The 25,252-nt window shown below is 37.2% G+C and overlaps 1 protein-coding gene across 1 annotated transcript; it reads right to left on the bottom strand.

Moving 5' to 3' along the window:
* Positions 1-8,705: 8,705 nt before the first annotated feature.
* LOC127416970 (neuropilin and tolloid-like protein 2) lies at positions 8,706-23,581 on the bottom strand. Its single transcript, XM_051656626.1, has 10 exons — positions 23,343-23,581; positions 22,046-22,102; positions 20,899-21,042; positions 20,475-20,723; positions 20,309-20,356; positions 16,614-16,741; positions 16,296-16,524; positions 12,817-12,930; positions 12,560-12,690; positions 8,706-11,042 (listed from the first exon to the last, which is right to left on the bottom strand). Exons 1-10 carry the CDS (start codon positions 23,350-23,352, stop codon positions 10,533-10,535), a joined length of 1,620 nt encoding a protein of 539 aa, XP_051512586.1. The 5' UTR covers positions 23,353-23,581; the 3' UTR covers positions 8,706-10,532.
* Positions 23,582-25,252: the final 1,671 nt, after the last annotated feature.

The following is a 25,252-nucleotide window of genomic DNA, read 5'->3' as shown; positions in this document are numbered from 1 at the left end:
CATTCTGGGCACACAAATTTAACTTTGCCTCAGACTTTGCATTTTGGGCGATGGAGAAGTAATAAATTCGGAGGACAAATATATAAAAAATTTGGTTCTGATTGGCGTGATGATTGGTAGACAAATTATTTTAAGGGGATGGAAGTCAGACGGAGCGCCACCATTTCCAGAGCGGTGTGCGGAGATGGGGAGGGTGACGGCTTATGAGAAGGTGATAGATGGAAGGCTGGGGCTGGAGGACTTATTTTTCAGGAAGTGGGGTAGGTATTTGGCAGTTTTGGAGGACTCTAGGGGAAGGGATGAGGAGGGAGACGTTTAGTTTAATTATGCATGTTTATTATATATTTTATTTTGTATTTATTTATTTTTTATTTTATTGTTTGTGTGTGTGTATTATTTTATGTGACCACAGAGGTGTTCTTTGGGGTAGAGTTGAATGAGGGTTAAAAGTTAAATGTTGATTCGGTGTGTATATGTTGTGTTTTTCTCTGTTGTGTTTTTTCTTTGAATCAATAATAAATGTTAATTACAAAAAAAAGTCATGTCAGCTTTCTTCTTTGAATGCTTTACATCATGTGAAGGCTTCCGGGATTTATGCCTACATGGTTTTCCGCATTACGTCGTCATGACAGTGGAGTTAAAATACTTTATAACTTAACACAGACAATGTTAGTAAGCGATTTTATCACATTAGAGTCATGTTAGCACACATTATGCTTAAGTATTGTAGCTATATTTTTGAAAAACAGTGTGTATGTAATGTTTTGTGTATTGAACCCATTTACTTTTATTGTATGTGCCTTACTGCATGCATTTTTTTTCTTTAGAAAAAGACGGATTAGTCTAAATAATTTTCTGTGCTAATCAACAACCCACAAATGCTGTCAATAGAGTTTAACTGATTTTAAACCAGTTACACTCCATGTAAGAATAAATATCTATGAATTAATATAGTCTCAACACAGTGCTGGTTTTGATGGTAATGTCTGCTCTGAGTGCTGTTCTCACTTCATTCTCAAAAGTTTAAACAAAACATTGAAATCCTTTTGCAGATTTGCAAACTGTTCTATCGTTTTCACAGCAAAGTGCCCCAAAACTCTTTTGTTTTCACTTCCATTCACAGTGTGTTGTTCAGCCATCTCTGTTGTGTTTGAGTTTTGGGAATAGACTCCCTTCCCTCCCACATTTTCATGCCTTTTTAATGGGCCTTTTTTCAGTCTGAAACCTAAAGTATACTTCAGTAAATCTCATCATCAGCAGGGTACTCGAGCACTGAACGTGCAAAATGCACATGAGCATGAAATTATTTGCAGGAATTAGTAGATCCACAAGGTGGCAATACTCACATATGAGCCGTTCCTATCACAAAGTAATGCTAGAAGAAGACGTAATCACCGGTAAATAACAGGAGACGAAGGTAAAAACAACAACAGTGGATGTGCACGTGAAGAGCACGTGTGTGAGGAGGTCAGGAGAGACCTGCAATTGTATAACTCGTGTCTAAAGGAATATAAAGACATCTTTATGGGTCTAAATTCCTGAAGAGAAATAGTCCGGTGTCTCGTACAGCCATAGCATGCATGCGTCAACAGCCTGTGTGTGCGCGCACCATCAAGTATACTTTGACAGACTCACGTTCGATTGTACGCAGATGCTGAGCGTTCACATCAAAATCAAAGTACACTTTGGGTTTAAAGGGATGGTTCACCCAAACATGAAAATTCTCTCATCATTTACTCCAGCAGTTAAATTAATATCTTCTAAAGTGACATGATCACTTTTGGTGTGAAAAAAGATCAATATTTACATACTTTTGTTCTTAAACTATAATCAAAGTCTTTCTAGCAATCAGTCCACGGTCGGCCATCTTTGGAATGCTCTCAGGAAGCTACTGTATTTCCAGTCATGCCAGTGCAGCTCCTATCTACTTGAATGGAAAAAGACAAAATCTCAAAAACGGTTGGTCAAGATTACAATCAAAGAACATGTTTCAAATCAATTACATTTTCCCGGCTTGTATAGCTAATGCGCATGTGTTTTGGAGTAGATTGACAGGCAATGTCTGTATCTAAAAGATGATTGGCTCTTTAACATGTAATGCGGGACTTCCTCTTCTTCATCCATTGACCGTTGGGTGCTAGAGCTCTTTGGTTGGGGGTTCCAGTTTCTCCCATTCATTTTAATAGAAGTGGTCCATCTCTGCTAAATAGTCTCTGCTATAATCCAAAGTTTCAGGAGAGGGTGGAGTCCAAGCAGTTTCTTGTGTGATGTGTTCACGTTGCCATGGATACCGAGGTAATCTCACGTTCTCCACTCTGTTGAGATATCCAGGATAAGGACACAAACGCACCACTGTGAGTAAAGAAACAGATAATACAGATCTAAACCAAAACCAACCAAGCTTCTGTACAGAATTCCTCCTTCTCACTTGTAAACAGTGCTGCTCTTCCAGGTGTGACGCACGTGTATCAGTTCTCGTGTGTTTCAAATGCCAATACAATTATGTCACACGTGCGTACCGCTGCCGACCGGAAGCATGATTTAAAGTTTAAAAAAGTACTTAAATATTTATCTTTTCGCACCAGAATCGATTGTGTCGCTTTAGAAGACATTATTTTAACCGTTGGAGTCGTATTGATGACGTTTATACTGACTGTCTGTGATTTTTGGAGCTTCAAAAGTCGAATCACCATCCACTTGCATTTTAAGGACCTACTGAGCTGGGATATTTTTCTAATTTTCTTCAAATGTGTTCTGCTGAAGAAAGAAAGTCATACACACCTGAGATATCATGAGGGGGAGTAAATGACGAGAGAATTTTCTTTTTGGGTGAACTATCCCTTTAAGGTGTGCATGATTGGTGCTGAACTAGGAGGGTTTCGTGTCCCTTTAGGAACTATTCAAAACACCTTAAACTTAACTCAAATGTGAAGTCTGAAGTTACTTTTTTTAAAGTATGTTGCTCACATGTTGCTAAATAAGGACTTTCTTGAAGTCCACAGTGCTAAAATTGACAGAAGTTGAAGAAATATACTGAGAGTTTTGTGTACATTCAAATGGTGACTGTCTCATATACAAATTAGTAATGCTTGTTTTTCCTGTTTTTGAACCCTGCTCTGTCATCCTGACCTATATCTACACAACAACAAAAAATCCCCACAGCACCTGGCTGAAACGGGCCATTCCCAGGCCAGCACTGACTTAATGAGGAGTCAGTAAATGCTAAACCTGCTGCTGTTGTGCAGTGTGTGGGAGAGATATGCAAAACATTTGGCATGTCTGAAGAAAATTGAACCGTGACAAAAGTACACGTGTGTGTAACATAGGACGATGAAGTGCAGAAGAAGCCAAGTGAAGATGTATGGAATTGAAAGTAAAAAGTAGTGCATAAAACTCTCCATAAATAAAAATCTAGAAAGCACAATGTGACTTTGAGACAATCAGCTCGACTTGACAATGAACCATTACAATTTACCAAAATGGTCAAGGAACAACAACAAGTACATGAAACAGAACTTCAAAATAAAAGCACACAAAAAATACACTATATTACAGTGTAAGAGAGAAACAGAGGAGGAAGAAAGGCATGAAATTAAAAAGATTTGCATTTGTTTTGTTTTAGTTTTGTTTTTTTGTTTATGTGGGTGTGTTAGTAAGGTGTTCATAGGTTAATATGTCTACAGTCATAAAAGCTATGGACATAAAAACATTAAGAGGAACCATAATAAGCAAACAAGGCATCTTATACCTGTAAATCTTGGGAAGGATTTGTGAAAAAGTATGCAATAAGGTATGAGGCCGTGCTTTTTTGTGAACTCACAGCTTAAGCTTTAATAAAACTGCTACTACTGTAAATAATATAAATACTTAAGGACACAAATTGTAATACTTTGCCTCTGTTGGTGCTGTGCAGTACAAGGAAGCTATTTGAACAGGTGTTTCATGTTATAGCAGCTTAAAAATTCAATGCAACATGATGCAGTAAGATTTTTGATTTCTCTCAAAGACTATCTTTATAATTGTCCTCAGTAACATTGCTTTGTTTAGTCAATGTGAATTTGTTTGTTCACTAAATGCAAAAAGTTTTGTTGAGAGAACTACTGATTTATTGTTCAGCCAACTATCAATTCACAATACGAGAACTTTCATTTTTGCACCATTTCAATTACGTATATATTAATTATATTAATATTAACTTGTATTAAGTTAACTGCAATCTTTGCCTCTGCGAGAGGTATGTCTTGCAAAGCAGTACGTACAATTTATAATTATTATACACATAATTTATTCATGCTGGGAACTCGCAAATCAGCAACATTGTTCAACATGAAATTGTTTGTTGAGACAACTCTGTTAGGCTAGATGGAACAACATTTGGGGCAATATTGTTGGTCTAACGTGTGCTTTTATATAGATGCAAAGTAATTCACATTTTGAATTTCTCTGACTCAAAAACCCCCATGAGCTGGATGAAATACAATTTCATTTTTTACAGTGTGATGAATAAAATAATTAGGAAATGTGCTTTGAGATCTGAACAGTCTTCTGGTTACATTTCTTTCATTCATTCATTCATTCTTTCATATATACATTTCGCTTTCCTGTATGACTTCTATTTTTTTACATTATATGGAACTATTAAAAAATCTTGCACGTGTAAATGTCACAAATGTATTTATTTCTGTTCAAAGGGTAGCTTTTATATGGAGTACTGTTAATGTTCATTGTCACAGAATGGCTCGATATTCAAAGACAATCATCTTGGTAATCCCCATGTACGCTACATCATAAACAACACCTGATTAACTCCTTCTCAATAGACTTCACTGTGCACCACGCCTCCTCTAACATAACAAACACACATTAAAACAGCACACAGTACACTCCAAGCCAAGTCAATTATTAGTCTGGTTAAAAGAAAACGAAAAAAGAAAGCAAAAGCAAATCTACAACCCATCCATCCACCTCGCCATGCTTTAGTCAGTGTCTCATTAAAGGGATAGTTCACCCAAAAATAAAAAGTCTGTCATCATGAACTCACCCTCATGTTGTTCCGAACCTGTATGACTTCCATTCACAAAACACAAATGACGTAAGGCATAAAGACAGCCTCAGTCACCATTTATTTTCATTGTATGGAAAAAAAGATGAAATGAAAGTGAATAGTGACTAACATTCTGCTCAACTTCTCCTTTTGTGATCATTTTAATAAAAATAATGCAAAATACAGAAATAAATATTTATAGGTGGTTCATTTTTGCAATCGACTCACCATAGGTAAGTGTGGCAAAAAGTGAATTTTGGACCCAGACTACAAGCATTTCTTTATCTTAAATCTGCCGTGAATAAAATGAGGAGAATGAAAAAACAATGGTGGCATAGAAACTAGGAAAGGCAGAGGTCACCAAAAATACTGAGAAATTGATGGAATTATAGTTATATAATAATTATAGATGCCCAAATATGCTATTATTGTGCATTATTTGTAGGGATGGGAATCGTAAGGAATTTACCAGTTCGAATTTCTCTTACTGATTAAGGTTCCTTAAAGAGGTCATGACATGCCTTTTATTTATTTATTTTTTTATCCCCTTTTCTCCCAATTTTGGAATGCCCAATTCCCACTACTTAGTAGGTCCTCATGGTGGCGTGGTTACTCACCTCAGTCCGGGTGGCAGAGGACAAGTCTCAGTTGCCTCCGCTTCTGAGACCGTCAATCCGTGCATCTTATCACGTGGCTCATTGTGCATGACACCGCGGAGACTCACAGAATGTGGAGGCTCATGCTACTCTCCGCGATCCACGCACAACTTACCACACGCCCCACTGAGAGCAAGAACCACTAATCACGACCACGAGGAGGTTACCAAACGTGACTCTACCCTCCCTAGCAACCGGCCAATTTGGTTGCTTAGGAGACCTGGCTGAAGACATGCCTTTTTTATTATTTTAACATGTTCCTTTAGGTTCACTTATAATATTAGTAAAAAAGAGTCATATATTTGTAAAACATGATCATATTCCACCCTCATTCTGACCCTCTGTCAGAAATGCTCAGTTTTGATGCTGCTTCTCCTTTAAGACTTGACAGTAAATGCCCACTGTTTTGATTGGCCCTCTGATCTTGACTGACCAGCTCTCTCACTGTTCACCACTACTGGATGGGGCTACAGAAGTGATATGGTAAAGTAGGAGTTGATGTGTTGTTGTGGAAGTGGTCAGATGCAAATGTATACCACAGTGTGACATCATAATGTGGAGAAAGTAGAGAACGAGTCATTTTGGCAGCTTGGTTTTAACAAATGCCCTTTTTACAGTGAGGAGGAAGTTTTGAGTTCTGAAACTTGCAGTGTGTTTTTATACAAAAAAGATGGGACAGTATGAAAAATGCTAATAAAACAAAAAGGAGTGATTTGTAAATTATAATCACCCTTTTCTATATTGAAAACACTACAACTAAACATTATATGATGTTTTACCCTGTGAATTTCATTGTTTTTTAAATGTACAGTAATTTCAAGTCAGATGATTGCAACACGCTCCAAAAAGGTTGAGACAGGGGCAATTTAAGACTAAAACAAATTTGACGAGTTGAAATAACAAGGCGATGTGAAACAGGAGATGTTAAACAGGTGAGGCAATTGTGTCATAATATTGTATACTGTAAAAGGAGCATACAAAAACAGCTTAGTCCTTCATGAGCAAGGATCATTCAAGAGTTGTCAATTTGCCAACAGATGCTTCAGCAAATAATCCAGCATTTTGAGAACAATGTACCCCAAAGATTTTGGGCATTTCACCCTCTACAGTGCACAATATATTTAAAAGATTCAAGGAATCGAGTCAAATCTCGGTGCGTAAAGGGCAAGATGAAAACCACTTCTGAATGCACATGATCTCTGATCCCTCAGATGTCACTGTCTTAAAAAACATCATCCATCTGTAATGGATATCATGAACATGGGCTTGGGATAAGTTTAGTAAACCTTTGTTAGTCAACACCACTCGCCGCTGCATCCACAGATGCAAGTTAAGACTTTATTATGCAAAGGAGAAGCCATACATCAACACTGTCCAGAAGCACTGCCGACTTCTCTGGGCTCGGTCTCATCTTAGATGGAAAGTAGAACAGAGGAACTGTGTTTTTTGGTCCGATGAGTTTTGAAAAACAGCCGTCATGTTCTCCAGGCCAAAGAGGAAAAGGACCATCCAAGCTTTTATCAGTGTCAGGTCCAAAACCAGTGTCTGTATGGGCCAGGGGTGTGTCAGTGCCCATGGCATGGGTAACTCGCACTGTGAGAACACTATGAATGCAGACAGATATGTACAACTTTTGGAGCAACATATACTGCCACCCAGCACCGTCTTTTCCAGGGACATCCCTGCATTTTGCAGCTGGACAAACCACATACTGGCCGAATAAGCAGAGAGTGTGGGTGCTAGATTGGCCTTCCTGCAGTCCTGACCATCTCCAACGGAGAATGTGAGGTGCATTATGAAGCGCACAATCCCGCAACAAAGACCCTGTACAATTGTGCAGCTGAAGACCAACGTAATGGATGAATGGGGGAAAATTCCACTTTCTAAACTTAGCAAACTTGTGTCTTCAGTGCCCAAATGCTTAAGTGTTATTAGAAGAAATGGTGATGTTTCACATTGGTAAACACTCGACTGTCCCAACTTTTTTGGAGAGCGTTGCAATCATCTGATTTGAAATTACTGTACATTTAAAAAACAATGAAATTCACAAGGTAAAACATCATATAATGTTTAGTTGTAGTGCTTTCAATATAGCAAAGGGTGAATATAATTTACAAATCTCTCCTTTTTGTTTTATTAGCATTTTTCATACTGTCCCAACTTTTTCGGAATTGGGGTTGTAGTACAATGAACTCTTACATGTGAAAAGATCAAGGAAAATTTGATTCCTCATGACATGACCCCTTTAACAGTTCTGTTATTCTTTTAGCACTTTTTAAAGAAGAAATATTTGGAAATAAGTAATGCAATTCTGATTGGATTTACTGCCCTCAACAGTCTGTTACCAAATGATAAAATAATTTCATATTTTAACAAAAGAGATTTTTGCAAATAGTGTTTACTCAGATATTATATTAATTAATTAGTTTATTCATTTTTATAAAATACCACTAATTACAATAAAACTCATTAGTAGGGCTATATAACTACACATTGCCATATAAACAACCATTAAGTATTACTCTGAAATCTTGATTCTTTTCAAGCCTGGCTAAATGAATCATTTGCGGTTCAGTAAGTTTTGATTCACTAAAGAAGAACTACACTCTTTGTCGCTTTCGCACCTAAGGAACTATAGTTCCTCAAAGCCGTTTTAGGGGACACTTTTAGCTCCTACTTCATCAGGAGACACGCTTTGAGTTTTCATCGCATCTGTACTGTGTGACTATACAGAAAATAAAGTGATTTCTGGATTACTACATCCACTTTTTCCTGTGATGATGGATATAAATAATCAGATGTTTATTGAGAGATGTTTAATCAGATGTTTATCGTATTTGAACTTTATTATACACTAAAGCATCATTAAATTTAGTTTACATGAGGGAAGTATTGCATGCCTGTTACTCTGTGGTTAACTTGCATCAAGACTCAAGAGTGAGTATTTCAGTACAATAATTTATGTAGAGTCATAAAAGCCTTTTATTGTAAAAGATTGTGTTGATAAATAGGTTTATAGTGTGTTTTCAACATGTTGTCCGCTGAGATCGGCGTGTGCTGCGTGGTTAAATCGTGCTTTCACCGCCTCATCTCATCTCTCTACCGTGTGTATGTTTCACACTGTAGATTCAAAAGAACCGGCTCATAAGAGTCATTCGTTCAGGAATCGGACAACACTGTTCACACTGTATGTTTAATGGTGTAGATTCAAAAGAACCGTTCATAAGAGTCATTCGTTCGGGAATCGGACAACACTGTTTCACACTGTAGATTCAAAAGAACCGGCTCATAAGAGTCATTCGTTCAGGAATCGGACAACACTGTTCACACTGTATGTTTAATGGTGTAGATTCAAAAGAACCGTTCATGAGAGTCATTTATTCGGGAATCGGACAACACTGTTCACACTGTATGTTTAATGCTGTAGATTCAAAAGAACCGTTCATAAGAGTCATTCGTTCGGGAATCGGACAACACTGTTTCACACTGTGGATTCAAAAGAACCGTTCATAAGAGTCATTCATTCGGGAATCGGACAACACTGTTCACACTGTATGTTTAATGCTGTAGATTCAAAAGAACCGGCCCATAAGAATCATTCATTCGGGAATCGGACAACACTGTTTCACACTGTATGTTTAATGCTGTAGATTCAAAAGAACCGTTCATAAGAGTCATTCATTCGGGAATCGGACAACACTGTTCACACTGTATGTTTAATGCTGTAGATTCAAAAGAACCGGCCCATAAGAATCATTCATTCGGGAATCGGACAACACTGTTCACACTGTATGTTTAATGCTGTAGATTCAAAAGAACCGTTCATAAGAGTCATTCATTCGGGAATCAGACAACACTGTTCACACTGTATGTTTAATGCTGTAGATTCAAAAGAACCGTTCATAAGAGTCATTCATTCGGGAATCGGACAACACTGTTCACACTGTATGTTTAATGCTGTAGATTCAAAAGAACCGTTCATAAGAATCATTCATTCGGGAATCGGACAACACTGTTCACACTGAATGTTTAATGGTGTAGATTCAAAAGAACCGGCTCAAATGAGTCATTCATTCGGGAATCGGACAACACTGTTCACACTGTATGTTTAATGGTGTAGATTCAAAAGAACCGGCTCATAAGAGTCATTCATTAGGGAATCGGACAACACTGTTCACACTGTATGTTTAATGCTGTAGATTCAAAAGAACCGTTCATAAGAGTCATTTGGTCAGGAATCAGACTACACTGGTTGCGCTGTATGTTTCACGCTGCTGATTTAAGCGTGTCCGACTTAAATCTGTTTAGCTGTTTGCAGTCTGAATATATACTATAAAATAAAATAAAAATTAAGACCATTTTTTTCCAAATCTGATCCAAAGCAAATTTGTATGTTGTTTGAAATCCAATTAAAATCTGAATTTTGTTCATGCATTTCTGAATATTCAGATCGCACTCCAAGTTGTTTTATGAATTCACTAATTTAGGTTCACATGTCCTGCTAACACTTAAGTCATTATTATAGCAACTGATGTACAGTAGGTACACTGGATATTGACTACACTGTCTCAACAAAAAGATCTGATGCCACCACTTGACAGTGCGAACAATCAGTCCAAAAGATCAAATCTGAAAATCAGATTTATGTGCAGTGTGAACAAAGCCTAACTGATGTACCTAAAGAGGGCTTTAAATGACATCATGAACACTGATGGTGTGGGCAAACATGATCAATGAAGGGAACATTTACAGTTATGTTTGCATTCATGTATGCATTATATTATTGTATTTTTACATGTGACAAAAAATGTGTCAGCTCACTGCTCCATCACTCAGAAGTCCATAGATAGGGAGCGCTGCTGAACAGGGTTGGCATGGTTACGCACCATAATGACACGACCTCCACGGTTGTAACCATCACTGTACCCAATCTCCTCCATCATCCGGCCTTGCAGACTCATCTCCCTGTCCTCTAGTGCCTCACCCAGGCTCTGTGCGCTGTAAGCATGCGTGTGCGGACCGCGCGTGAAAGCGTGCGCGAGTGAGCTGCTCCTGCGTCCGTGTAAACTGCCCCAGCCTCTGGCTCCTACAACCCCACTCAGCTCCTCAGAAGCCTGCAAAAGATTATGCGCTCTTATGGAGGTGTTGCCCTGCATGCCACAGTGATGCTCATGGACGCAGCGGGATGTGCTGGAAGACCGCCGGAGTTTCTGCAGGCTCTCCAGCTCCTCCGTCAGCTCCTCCGGCAGCTCGGCTTCCCGCATGGAGAACAGCTCGTACTGAGGCGGCTCCAGCACCTCCAGCATCTCTGTGGCACCGAACAAACTCTTACGATTCAAAACCTGCAGGAGATAAATCAGGAATAAAAAAAACCCATTCATTTTGGTTCGTTCTAAGCAGAAATGGGGTTATTTTGGGCCTCTTTTCCAAATGGTAACCGGTTAGAACAAAATAGAAGAAGTGTTAATAACGTTAACTGTTAAACATTTTTCGTTTTTTTTTTTTTTTTTTTTTTTAATAAACAAGGGTTTAATTTTGGTATAAGTGTAATCAAGTGTAAATAATTTTTTTGGTAATCATCATTATGCCACAAATGCTGTGGATTGAGCTTGACTTGTTTTGAACCCAGAACATTCCTTTAACCTTGTGCGACCCCGGGTCCACATGTGTGGACTATTTTGGCTTCACTATATGCAACAAATCATTTAAATTAATTTAAACCTGACTGAATACTGTTCACAAGACTCTAGACTGTCATTTAAGTGTTAAACTTCTGGCGCACCGCGTGACGTGACACAACAGCATGACATTGATTTCCGTGAAGCGCATCTATGGCTGCAGCGCCAACAAAAGTGCCTCTGGTAAGAAACATCTTTAAGTTTTTGGACTGAAACCTGTTTGGTTGTAAAGAGTAGCGTCTCTAGTTTCTTTTGACATGCCACTTTAAAAAATCTATTCATTTTTTCCACGTCAGCACGCTGATAAACATGATGTCCACATATGTGGAAATTGGGACCTTATTTCCTTAAAAGTTGAAAAAACATGATAACTTCAACTTTAACACATCTGTGGTTCATATTAATAAATCTGGTTATATTTTATGTTGTTATCACTGTACAATACGGTTCTATTCATTAACATTAGTAAATGCATTCTTATATATTTACTGTGCATTTTCACATTGAGAATAAATGTATTCATGCAAAAGCTGGAAAATGTTGCTTTCAGTGGCTTTAAATAGAGTTAGGATAAAAATAAGGTGCAATGTGAACAGGTGAACTGTTCTGAGACCAGTGCAGACAGACAGCACACTGGAGGTTAAGTCATTCACTAAATAGGGAGCAAGGGTGCATCCTATAGTTCTCTCTAAGTGCATTCACTCCTAAAATCTGATCAAAAGTTCGGTTTCAGGCTGCAGATGATGTTTGGATCACTCAACATGTTTGACAGACATGGGGCAATGATAATCAGTACATAGATTCAGAATTTTATAAGGTATAATTTTATTATAACATGGTTGGCTGTGATTGGATGATGGAAGTTAAAGCTTAAAAAAGACCTAAAAGTATCATAAAAGCAGTCATTGTATTAAAAAGACAGACCGGATTTCCTTTTGTGGTACACGTAAGAGAAAAAGTCTTACAGGTCTGGAAAGACACAAGGCTGCAGAAATTATGACAGAATTTTCATTTTTATGTTAGCTATTCACTTAAAATCTTGACCCGTACCTAAAACAGGTTTCAAATGATATGAGAGTGAAACAATTATGAAATAATTTTCCTTTTTAGGTGACCTATTTCTTTAAGTGCACTTCTGACTACCCATAAGAAGCTTGTAAAAACTTGATCTATATAGTCACCTTCTTTCTCGGCTGCTTCATCTGTATAACTACAGATATGATAAGGAGGAGACAGACCACACCAGAGGCAATTCCGATGACAGTAACATGAGTTTTGCTCATTTGCAGAAAAAAACCTTTAGACTTCTTTTCTGAAATAGAGAGATTAAAGAAGGAATCCAATTTTCTGATGTATATGTGCAAACATATCCGTTAAATGGCATAAATACTCTTGTACTTGTCATTAGCAGGATGGATAGGAAAGCGCACACTTTTACCTTTGCAGTTGTTTTCATCCCAGGGGAACACACAGTTCTGAACGCCATTACAAACCAGAGTGTTGTTGATACACATGTTGCTGTGGCAGAAAAACGTGTTGGCCAAACATGGAGCTGCAAAGGAGGCAGTATTCAGAAAAGAGCCATTCAGACAATGCAATACCCACAACGTCCACATGGTGGAACATTTACACAAAATCTTGAAAGCTTGCAATTAAAGCGTTTGATTTGACTGTCTGTCAATGCATGCCATGTAAAAAGACTCCTGAGGCGCAGCATTCTGATCAATTTTGGGTAGTTCGTGATGTTTTCCACTCTTTTAGATTAGGGTTCATTGGCTTGTAACAACAGCAGAATCTCACTCATGAGTGTCCAGGTAACATTTTAGCTTGAAAATCAAATGAAGAAAAAAAAAATGATTTTCCATACACCCTACAATTAGGACTGTTTTTGCAATTCAACATTTTATAAAGCTATTTAATAAAGCTATTTTTTTTAAACTCATTTTTCATAATTCTAATGCAAAATACAGTCTCATTCAGAACTAAAGTAAGGATGGCTCAAGTTAATTTTAAAAAATAGAGTTGAGCAGAAATTGTATACAGGAAATGTCAAACAGGCCTGGGAGGGACTGCATGTAATGATGGGGAGAGAGAGGATAAGACAAAATGTACAAGCTGACATAGCTGTAGCTGCATGTTTAGCCCTTATTAAAGTTAATAAAGCACCAGGTCCTGATGGGTTAAAGGGGAGGGGGTTAAAAGTCTGTGGTTATCAGCTTACACTACTATTTCAGACATTACTTAATGAGTATACTGTGCCACATACAGTACTGTGCAAAAGTCTTATGCACATAATATGTTTCACAAAAGCATTTGTCTTAAGATGGTTATTTATATCTTCAGCTTTAGTGTGTCAATAGGAAATATAAATGTTAAACTTTTGCAAATATAATAGATTAGAATAGAAGAACAGGGAGCCCTGCAACAGATGGCATGTTCCCCACAGAGTCCCCCACTGAACATCAAGTCAGTCTGAGATTACATAAAGAGACAGAAGCAACTGAGACAGCTGAAATAGACAGAAGAACTGTGGTGAATTCTCCAAGAAGCTTGAAACATCCTATCTGCCAACAACCAAGAAAAACTGTGTCCAGGTGTAACTAGGAGAATTGGTGCTGTTTTGAAGGCAAAGGTGGTCACAGCAAATATTGATTTAGCTTTTTTTTATGTTTACTGGACTTTGTATGACATTAATTGATCAATGAAAACTATTTATGTCATTATATTTGAAGACATCCTCACTATGCAACATTTTTCACAACTGCTTCAAACTTTTGCACAGTACTGTATGTGGAAATTATCTACAGTAATACCCATCCCCAAAACACCAGGGGCAAGATTACCAGAAGATTACAGACCAGTTGCTATGACCTCAGTCGTGAGCCTTGTGAGTAAACACGTGATGTTGTCCGTTAGTAAGGTTTTAGATCCATTACAATTTGCATATAGGGGGACAGAAGATGCTACATTTACATTCATTGATTTTATAGCAAAGCATATTCATGATTCCAATTCTAATGCACGTGTGCTTGAGGATTGGTGCAAATTGAGTGCTTTGCAAATGAATGTAAAAACACTATACGTTAGGGAAACTACTGTTAAATGATCAGGCTGTTGAGACTGTTGAAAGTTATTTGGGAACATATACACTGATACATTGAACTTTGGTGAGAATGTAGATCATATTTTTAGGAAAGCAAGTCAAAGGCTGTTCCTGAGGAGTTCTGATGTCAGTCAGTCAGTTTTGGAAATGGTATATAAAAGCCATGTTGAGAGTATTTTAGTGTTTAATATCACAGCCTGGTTTGGAAATTATTTTATACCAATGGCAGTTAGAGAACTGAATGAAAGAAAGCAAAGGTAGCTTTTATGTGATCATGCTTATTTGTGGATTATTCCATTAGGTGCTTGTGTTTAATGTTGTTGTATGATTATGATAATTGTCTGTATCCTACTTGTGTATGTGTCATGTAATCAATCAATCATCCAACCAATCAATATATCAATCAATCAATCAATCAATCAATCAATTCATATTACTATAACATGACAGAAAGATGAATGTGTATTTTAAAGGATTTATACTGTATAACATGGTAACAGTTATTGTAATGCCACTTCTTAATTAAATGTTTATATATATTAATTCTAAAAAATCACTGCAAAAATGTTTTTTCCCAGTTATACTGTTAGAAATGACTGATTTACTGTAATACGAATAATTGTTTCAAAAACATTATGAGAGAGACATTACCAGACACATTACAGTAATGAGAATTGGGAGTTAAATGCGCTTAATTGTCATGAAAATAATGTTACAATGCATCTTAAAAGTACAGTTCACCCAAAAATAAAATAAAAACAATTTACTCGCGCTCATGCCATCCCAGATGTGTATGACTCGCTTTCTTCTGCAGAACACAAATTAAGATTTCTAGAAGAATATCTCAGCTCTGTAGGTCCATACAATGCAAGTTAATGGTGACCAGAACTTTGAAGCTCCAAAAAGCACATAAAGGCAGCATAAACGGAATCCATAAGACACCAGTGGTTTAATCCATGTCTTCAGAAGCTATGATAGATATGATAGAAATAGGTGAGAAACAGATTCATATTTAAGTCCTTTTTTACTTAATAATGTTCCTTCTTGCCCAGTAGGTGGCGATATGCACAAAGAATGTAAGTCGCTAAAAACAATAGAAGAAGAATGTGAAAGTGAAAGTGGAGATATATAGTAAAAAGGACTTAAATGTTGATCTGTTTCTCACCCACACCTACCATATCACTTCTGAAGATATATATTTAATCACTGGAATCGTATGGATTACTTTTATGCTGCCTTTATGTGATTTTTGGAACTGATTCCAAAATCAGTGTTTTGAGTGCTGATCACCATTTACTTGCATTGTATGGATCTCCAGAGCTGAGATATCCTTCAAAAAATCATCATTTGTGTTCTGCTGAAGAAAGACACTCATACACATCTGGGATGGCATGAGAGTGAGTAAATGATGAGAGAATTTTTATTTTTGGTTGAACTATCCCTTTAAGGGTTCTAAAAGTAGAGTTTATTTTCTCTATGCAAAATATAATTATTTTTTTCTTTCAGTTTTGGAGTGACATATGACCTGAAAATGTATTGAGAGGTTTTGTGAGATTCGCCCTTCATTTCTTAAAGAACATGAGTCTGACGCAGGAATAAAGAACCTTAAACCCCAACACGAAGAACCATTTTAGCATATTCACATTCAGCAGAGGGTCCTTTAGGTAGATATGACCCAAAATCGAACTACATACTGCTACATTCTGTTACATTCTCTTAAATGTGTAGATCTGTCTTTCAAAATGGTTTTGTATTCATGCATGAAGAACTGAAGTAAAAGATTGCAGAAAATGTAAATGTAGGAGGATGCTCACGTTCAGCAAAGACCGTGAAGAGCATACGGAACCGACTCAGTCTGCTGGTCTCATCAGCCCACATTCGAACCACGCCCACAGCGTTGTCAACCGTGACGTCAATAGCAACAGTGCTACAGAACTTGGCCTTAAGGTCTTCAATGGCATTGCTGCCTTCGTAGATCGCGACAAAGTTTTTTTTACACTCATTTGAGTTCTCCAACTGATATTCCAGGAAGCGCAGATAGATCTGTGTATGTGTGAGAGTTAAAAAACCATTGTAAGTATACATAATGGTTATATAAAGGTATATCTATGTGAGAGGAGGAGATGTCTAACCTTTGACATTGGTGGAGCTCGTATGGTCCATATACAATCTACTGCGTCACCTGATTTCACCTTGTTTTCCTCCTCAACTTGACTAGACCTGATTATACCATCTGATCCAGACATTTCAAACTGACAGTCTGAGAAAAGGAGACAACAGAAAAGACAAAGATTTATTAGCCACTAATAACATTAAAATATAATAACTATATCTTAATAGTATCTGAGGAAGAGGCCAGAGACAGCAGACAACAGCTGGGTAATGTAATACTAATAAAATCCGGGGAACTGAAATATTTAGGAGTTTACATAACACATGCACTAAAGATTTCATTTACATTTATATTTGTTGGGCTCAGTAACAATAGCAGCTGAAAAAGAGGCTGCATACAGTGTGTTATTATGACAACAACCAGCAGGAAATAGATACAAATCAAACATTAAAATAAAACCAAGAAGGACCAAAAGTGAATAGTACTGTTTCTGAAGGACATGCCAGAACAGGTTTAGTTCGTAAGTATTATAAGAATCCACATTGTTCCAAACTGTCTGTGAACAAAGCACACTTCAAAATATCAAAGGTTCAGAGTCAGTTTTAGTATGTGCACGCTTAATTATTTATTGTGAATGATCAGTTTGACCTGAAACTAATCTGATAACAAGTTTGGTTGTTATGCAATGGACCAGTGCAAATGAAACCAAGAGGAAATGTTCTGTTTTAAAATTAGTTTCTATATTTGATCACTACCATTTCAATATGTTTTTTCTGTAGTGAAAAATCACCTTTCTGTGCAGTTCTATTCAAAAATTTCACACGGAATGAAATTCCATGATTTTTCCATGAGCTTTCCAGGCATTTGTGGTTGTTGGACACAGATTTTTGTAAATAATTTTGATCCAAACAGATTTGTAAATTAATCATTTATCAACTAATTCATTGAAAAGAACTCAAAAGAATGATTCACTACAAAACAGACATCACTATGGATTGCAAGCAAGTTTTACTCTAAGAGCAATATCCAGCTCATTAAATACTTCAGATGTCTGTTAAAGGTGCAATATGTACCTTTACATATTTTTATTTTATTTTTTTGCCAATGTGTGAACGGCTTGTAACGCAACTTAAAAAATGAGCCCTTCCCGGACTTCCTAGGTTGCCTATTAAAGCCTGTAGACTGATTTTCATGCGAAGGGAGCGGGTCGCTTTTGCCGAGAAAATCCAAAGGATGTGACGTTTATGCACGCTCCCGAGAGCCTTGCCTCAGTAATCGCTTCTCTTCTGCTATTCAACAGCGACAACAAACTGCAACACTAGTTAACGTTATCTTAGAGATGAAATCCAGCAAACGTCCGGCTCCCAGCACAACACCGACAAATACACAAACACAGAGTAAGGCTAAGCGGGAACGTGATCGTGGTCGAGCGAAAACTAGAGTGAACATCGGCAGGGCATTTCATTCCTGGAGGGAACTTCGTTCAGTTTTGGGGATCAAAACCAACCCTGAATTGGCATTCTTCTTATTGGACAGGTAAGCGTACATAACTGCAAAGCATGTGAAATATAGTGCCATAAGGATTGATCTGTCTCATTTTAGCTAACTTGATCTTGCCTGCTAACGCTGACGAATTGCAAGCTACCCTGCTTCGTAACTTTCAAATAATTTCAACGATCTTCTCTTTATACTAAAAGTCAGGTATGCTGATTCACAGTAACTGACATAATGTTCATCTGTAATTATTCAGCAAAGTAAACTACAATAACACATGAAATGAATGCTAGACAATGTTCAAGATAATGCAAAAAGCTCCATTCATTAGTGTAACGTAATTTGGTTATACAGAAAATATATACATTCTATTATTATAAAACAATAGCGCATCGATATATCAAAATGACAGATCAATACTGAATTGTGTCAACATATTTATAATGTATAGTCTATTTTATAAACAGCTACTGTCATCATCCACCAAATTTAGCTAACAGCTATTGATAAAGCTGGCTAGCTAGCTAACGCTGACATATGCTATCGTATAAATGCAGTCAATGTATCATGCAAAGAAAAGTGATTACTTCAAACTACAGTCTCGCACAGTCAGACTTATATCCACACTTTGTTTTAGCCCTGTTCCAGCACTGGAGAGTCAAATATAATATACAGTCTCAAAGTTTGTAGTAAAACAATCATAACTGTATCATTTTAATTATGCTACCTCATCTGTCAGCATGATGCCGGTGAATCATAGTTCAGTCTCTTTGTTTTGGTCGATGCTCGCTCGCGTCCCTATGGAGTGTGTGCACAATCACGAGCAACAGGCTGCAGTTCACTTAACGGCCACAGGTGTCATTAATAACAAGGATTTCTGAATCTTACATACTGCACCTTTAATGAATATATATTCACTATAGACATTTTCATGACTTTTCAAGGCCTAAAAACCACCATTTGAAAATAAGTAGGTATTTTACACTTTTAACAGGGACAATTTTCCTGAACGTAGATTAACCTGAGGTTAGAGCTGAAGTGTGTACATTTTGGTGTCAAAATTAGGACTAACAATCAATACAAAATGAATTGTCTGTATCCTACGCAATTAAACGCATAAATAAATATTTGCTGAGAAATAACAATAATTAACAATAATTCAGTACATAATGATTCTATGATTATAAATGGTTAAATATAAATAATTATAAATATAATATATATTTAAAAAAATAATAATTTAGTTAATTAAAATGCATTACTTTATTGTGGCAGACGAGTAAAGCAATGATAAGTGGCTTTAGAAGGCAATATACAGTATTTATGTCCATATTATTTAACTTAAGCCTATCACTGGCCTACAGTCCAGAGCAATACATTTTGTAATTCAATTTGTTAATCTTTTCTAAGGGTGCGTCAATGCACACATGCATCAGACGGACAATTTTGGAGCAACATACTTTGGTTGCGTTACATCATAATCACTTTTTTTTAGGTCGCTTTGTCAAGTTAAACCTAGTTTGAAACTTAAAAATAGAGATAGCGACGAGATAGCGTGCTCATCTTGTGGTTTGTTTTCTGTACAGCTGCGCATTGCCTCTGTTGCTGGAGTTTCGCTTACTGCCCCCTGCTGGAAACAGGTGGTACTTCAAGCTTGCATTGTTCCGATGGACAGAATATCCCATATTATGGTCCAGGGACATGACTAATGGCATACATTTTCTTAAATCGTTATTTTTTTATACAATTAATCGCACAGAATGAACGAGTTAAATCGACTTTCCTGGTAAAAAATACTTTCTCCTATCCCAGCTTAATATGCAGAGACAACTCTAAGTAAACCATTCATAAGTTAAATTATAAAATAATATAGTATATATAAATATATATAGTTAACTACATAGTTAACTATAAAAATTCATCTGTTTGTTTTGAGCAGCCCGTCCAGCCCAACACAACAACACTGACTCAACCAATGGCGTGAGTTGGAGGTGGGACTATCTGTTTGTTCGGAAGGTTGTTTGAAAACAAATATTTATTTTTGCAATTCTGTTTGATGGCGCAGAAATTACATGCTTCAGCTTTAAGTGCCTTGATTAAGGACCCAATGGTGACAGTTCATGGATAATCCCTGAACACAAAGCTTTCAGTTACTAGTGCAGATCTTTTATCCACACACAACCCTACCCCATAGCACCTATTTAAGAGTTATCCATTTACCTGGAATGGGATTCAAAAGTCCTCCGACATGGAGATGAAAATCAGGGTCTGGAGATAAATCAAGAGCAGTTAAATTAATAACACAAGGTAAATGGTTCTGACGGCAAATTATCGTACAGTTGCAAGATGCTTCAAAAAGTGTGTGTGAGTCTGAGTCTATGTTTACCTGCAGTAAATGAGTACTCCACCCTGAAGCCCAGTCCTTCCAACTCCTCATCACTGGTAAACCTGATCCACATGAAACGTCCAGAAGAGGTGACCAGTCCTGGACTCTGTGCCCCGCAGAAACGATTAATCAACGGAGAGAATACAAACGGCCCGTCGCGAATTTCAATGTTGTCAAACCGACACTCAAAGGACGGTTCGATGTAGTAGATGTCATCAAACTCGAGCTTGATTCTCTTCCGTGGGTGGGCTGATGAAACAGCAAAGAAGAAACGTTATGACATGCCTCAAAAAAATTAATATCTTTAGGATTTAGAGATCACAGTATTTACAAAAGCAAAAAAAACCAAAACGTACAAAACCTCACGAAAGAACTGAGACGTACAGAGAACAGAGAAAAGGACGACTAATACAAGTACGCATACCCTCCAGTATGTACACACACTCCTTATTAGGTGGGTAGGTCTTAGGGTAGTTTGGAGAACTGAATGACCCTCCATTCGCAGTCTGGATCAAAGTTCCACAGTGAGCGGGTTTCTTATCCTCAACAGCCACATTGTGAGGCAATGCTAATGGGATACACACACACACACACACACACACACACATAGGATAATGTGCATTAAAGATATATTCTAATGCACAGTTATTAAATGAAAACAGAAGGGACAGACTCATATTTTCTATTAAATTCACATAAATGTACGATTGTATTTTTTTCTAAAATGAAAATACTTCTATTTCAGCTTAATGTGCTGAGACTTCAGGGCACTATCAGAACATGTCTGTTTGTTTGAGCAGCTTAATATAGACAACTTGACTCAGCCAAGTTTGGAATCTGTTTGGCCAACCAATTTAAAGACAGGGGGAGTGTTCAGACAACCTGTTTAAAAACTGTCCTGATTCTTTTTTTATGACGCTAGTGGCACAGAAATTACACACTTCATCTTTAAATGGGAGGTCACTATCTCTGTTTGTATTTAAGAGTGATGGTTGTAGCCAAGGACAGAAATTAAAGGGGACTCGGGGCAAAAATGCCACCAAAAGTGACCAATATGCTCCAGAAATTCAAAATATGGGGGCAAAAATTCCACCCTGATAGGTTTTTTATTTGTAACATCTAAAATAGTTCTCATTGTTCCATTCTAGGCCTAGTTACCTATCACATAAATATAAGATAATGTTTATTTAATTTGATGGGTAATATAAAAACATTTTTATAATTAATGTAATATTAAGATGTGGTTACACTTTATTTTACAGTGTCCGTGTAACACATATTACATGTTATTATTATTAATTACTAAAGTACAAGCTGTTCTACAAATTACACAGAATATACATGTAGTTAATTAGTATTACTTAGTAAATTCCCAGTAACATAAACACTGTAAAATATAGTGTGACCTAAGATTTTATGTTACAGAGTTGATGACACACTGATAGTATATATACACAATATATATATAGTATATAGTATATTTGCCCTTAAAAATCAAATTTAGGTTCAAGTGTTGCTTCTCAATGGAAAATTAATTTCTGCCACAAGTTGTAACATAAACATGAACAAACCTTGAGTTTTCTGTGCCAATGCGAAACCCTCCTCTATCAGGATAAGCAAAACCAAGACTGCAAGAAAACAAAAACAGTGAACATCTTTACACATTGTCTTCCTATTTTAAACTCTCAGGAAGTCCCACTTTCGGACTTGACATCCAGTGACCTTTTGATTTACAGCATCCTGACCTTAAACCTTATAGGAAATGCGGTTTTCTGAGAGCAGACATTCCAGGTTACACACACAGATCGCCTTAAAGGAATAGTTTACCAAAGAATTACAATTCACCCTCTTGTTGTTCCAAACCCATAGTACTGTCTGGTGTTGTCCCGGACCCCTAAAACAGTTAAAGGACCTCCCAAAAACTCAACTTTTTTTCTTAGTATTGCTCCCTGTGCTGAACTTTTCTGCTATTTCTGCTGCTATCTAGCCACAGATGCAAGTTAAGGCTTTACTATGCAAAGGAGAAGCTATACATCAACACTGTCCAGAAGCGCCACCGACTTCTCTGGGCTCGGCCTCATCTGAGATGGAAAGTAGAACAGTGGAATCATGTTTTGTGGTCCGATGAGTCCACATTTCAAATAGTTTTTTGAAAAAAAACAGCCATTGTGTTCTCCGGGCCAAAGAGGAGAAGCACCATTCAAGCTGTTTTCAGCGTCAGGTCCAAAAGCCAGTGTCTGCCATGGTATGGGGGTGTGTCAGAGCCATTGACATGGGTAAATTGCACATCTGTGAGGGCACCATTAATGCAGAAAGATATGTACACATTTTGGAGCAACATTATGAAATGCAAAATACGTCAACGAAGACCCCGTACAATTGTGCAGTTGAAGAACTGCATAATAGATGAAAGGGGGAAATTCTGCAAGCTAAACTTAACAAATTTGTGTCTTCTGTGCTCAACACTTAATAAGTGTTATTAAAAGAAATGGTGATGTTACACAGTGGTAAACACTCAACTCTGAGAGGTTTTCAGGTGTAGGTACAGAGAGAGTGGGAGCTGTCCATTCAGCACTACATGCTTCACACAGTTGCATTGATGCGTTCACATTGTGGTCAACATACAATCTGTTTTGATACCATGTAAATGCCTTGGTACATGAATATGGTAATCATTCAGTACTATATTTACATCTGATATGATCAGTGTACCATAGTACCACCACAGTAGGATGCTTTTTTGTGAGGGTACACAAGTGCATTTCTGAAAACAAGCTAGTATTAGATTAACACGGATTAAAGTAAAGTTTATATATATATATATATATATAAACGTTATGAATAAATAACAAAGCAGAATTAACTCACCCTCATGCATTTTCGCTTTGACTGAACACTTTTGCCCTCGTGAGATGCTTTTGGTGTTTACATTTTTAAGCACAGAGTTAAACTGCTGTAATTCACTACTAAAGAAAGGTCTTTTTTCTTGTTAAAAATTCAAAAATCCATTTGAAAGAAAGAGCAAAACTCCTGAGTTAAACTCTAGACGCCGAGGCTGTCGCAGAAACTGCAGTTCTTGTGCGCCTGAAGAGCGTCGTAAATCCTTCTTCGAGTTCTCATCGTGGTCCTGAAGACTTGGCTCATGAATATGAATCAGTATGCGTGACGTGTGCGCAAGCGGCGCAACTGATTGGCTGAGAGGCGCTAAGTAGGCACGACTTAACTGATTATTAACGAGTCCTCATGAATATTAATTAGGTATGTGAACAGACGCTCAAGGAAGATCTCACAGAAACATCCGCATGGCCTAATTAATATGCATGGGCTAAGTCTTGATAGTAGGATTCGTATTATTACGGATGTGCTCCGCACAGCTGTTGGAGACGTGCAGGGAAAGAAGGATTTGAGACTTAACTCTGGTCTCTCCGAGGGGTCTGTTCGACTCACATATGTCTGGATTGTGTACCACAAAAAAGGGAATTTCGTCTCGTCCCTCCTTTTCTTAAAAAAAAAGCAAAAATCAGTGTTACAGTGAGGCATTTACAATGGAAGTGAATGGGAACCATTTATGGAGGGTTTAAAGGCAGCAATTATCATTTAAAAAAGCACTTAAATATATTCATCTGTTAAAACACGTGTACTATTTGAGCTGTGAGGTTGTTTAAATAATTTTTACAGCGTTATGTCGTCATGGCAACAAAGTTGTATAATTGCATAGAACTTTATAAGCCATTTTATCACACTAAAATCATGTTAATGTATATTGTTTACGCCTTGTGACAACAGGCCCTACTTTTTAAACGGTACATATTTTAATGTTTACGGAGTGGCCCCACAGTGCCTCATTGTAACCTCGATTTTTGCTTCTTTTTTTTTCTTCTTTTTTTTAATAAAAGCAGGGACAAGTCATAATTAATTTTTGTGTTAATCAATATTATGCAACAAATGCTGTTGATTGAGCTTAACTTGTATTGAACCCACGATATTCCTTTAAAAAAAAAAAAAAAAAATAGTCCAGCTGATGATGTGAAAACAAACTTTGACTTTTCACCTTCTCTTTATTCATAACTGAAATGTAGGTGGTCATCTTGCCTCCAACCACGTTGGTAAATATTTCAGTTTATTTCCCCCATTTATCATTATTATCATCATCATCTTCATCATGTTAAACCCATGTCTAAAAATGTTACTATTTACCTGTAAATGCACATTGTTGTATGTAGTTCTTAACATCGTCTTCCCCAATTTGACCTGACTATAAGTCTGGCAAGACAAAAAAACAAATCCGTTTATCAGAGCATCCTAAATTAACACACGAATGACACATGAACAAGCCTGCTGACAGCTAACAAAAAAAATGGGCTTTCATAAATAACTTACGCTGCCACTGAAGTATGATGCATGCATTTGCAATTCAAATAAAGTTCAGACTCTCTTTCATCTCTGACAGAGGAGCTCAGATTTTCACCTGAACAATGGCCTAGAAAAGGCAATGAAGTCACTCAAACATTAGTGCTCTGAAGTGAACAAGGAAGAATCATGACAGTATCATTTTACCAGTGAACTATGGTGGCTTGAGTATGTGAACTGATATAATGGAAAGGCATGTCAACATTTGCAATACGATTAGAATACGCTTGGAGGTGATGATCATGCCTCATATGAGTTCATGAACACACTTGAGTATGCACATACATCTGTTTTAAAGATTTACTCCACATACAGTATGCATTATGAGCAACTCAAAAGATTGAAATCAGAATATATATCCAAGAACA

Source organism: Myxocyprinus asiaticus, chromosome 26 (genome assembly GCF_019703515.2).
Source record: "Myxocyprinus asiaticus isolate MX2 ecotype Aquarium Trade chromosome 26, UBuf_Myxa_2, whole genome shotgun sequence".
NCBI classification, from domain to species: domain Eukaryota; kingdom Metazoa; phylum Chordata; class Actinopteri; order Cypriniformes; family Catostomidae; genus Myxocyprinus; species Myxocyprinus asiaticus.
This window is presented reverse-complemented; position numbering and strand designations above follow the sequence as displayed.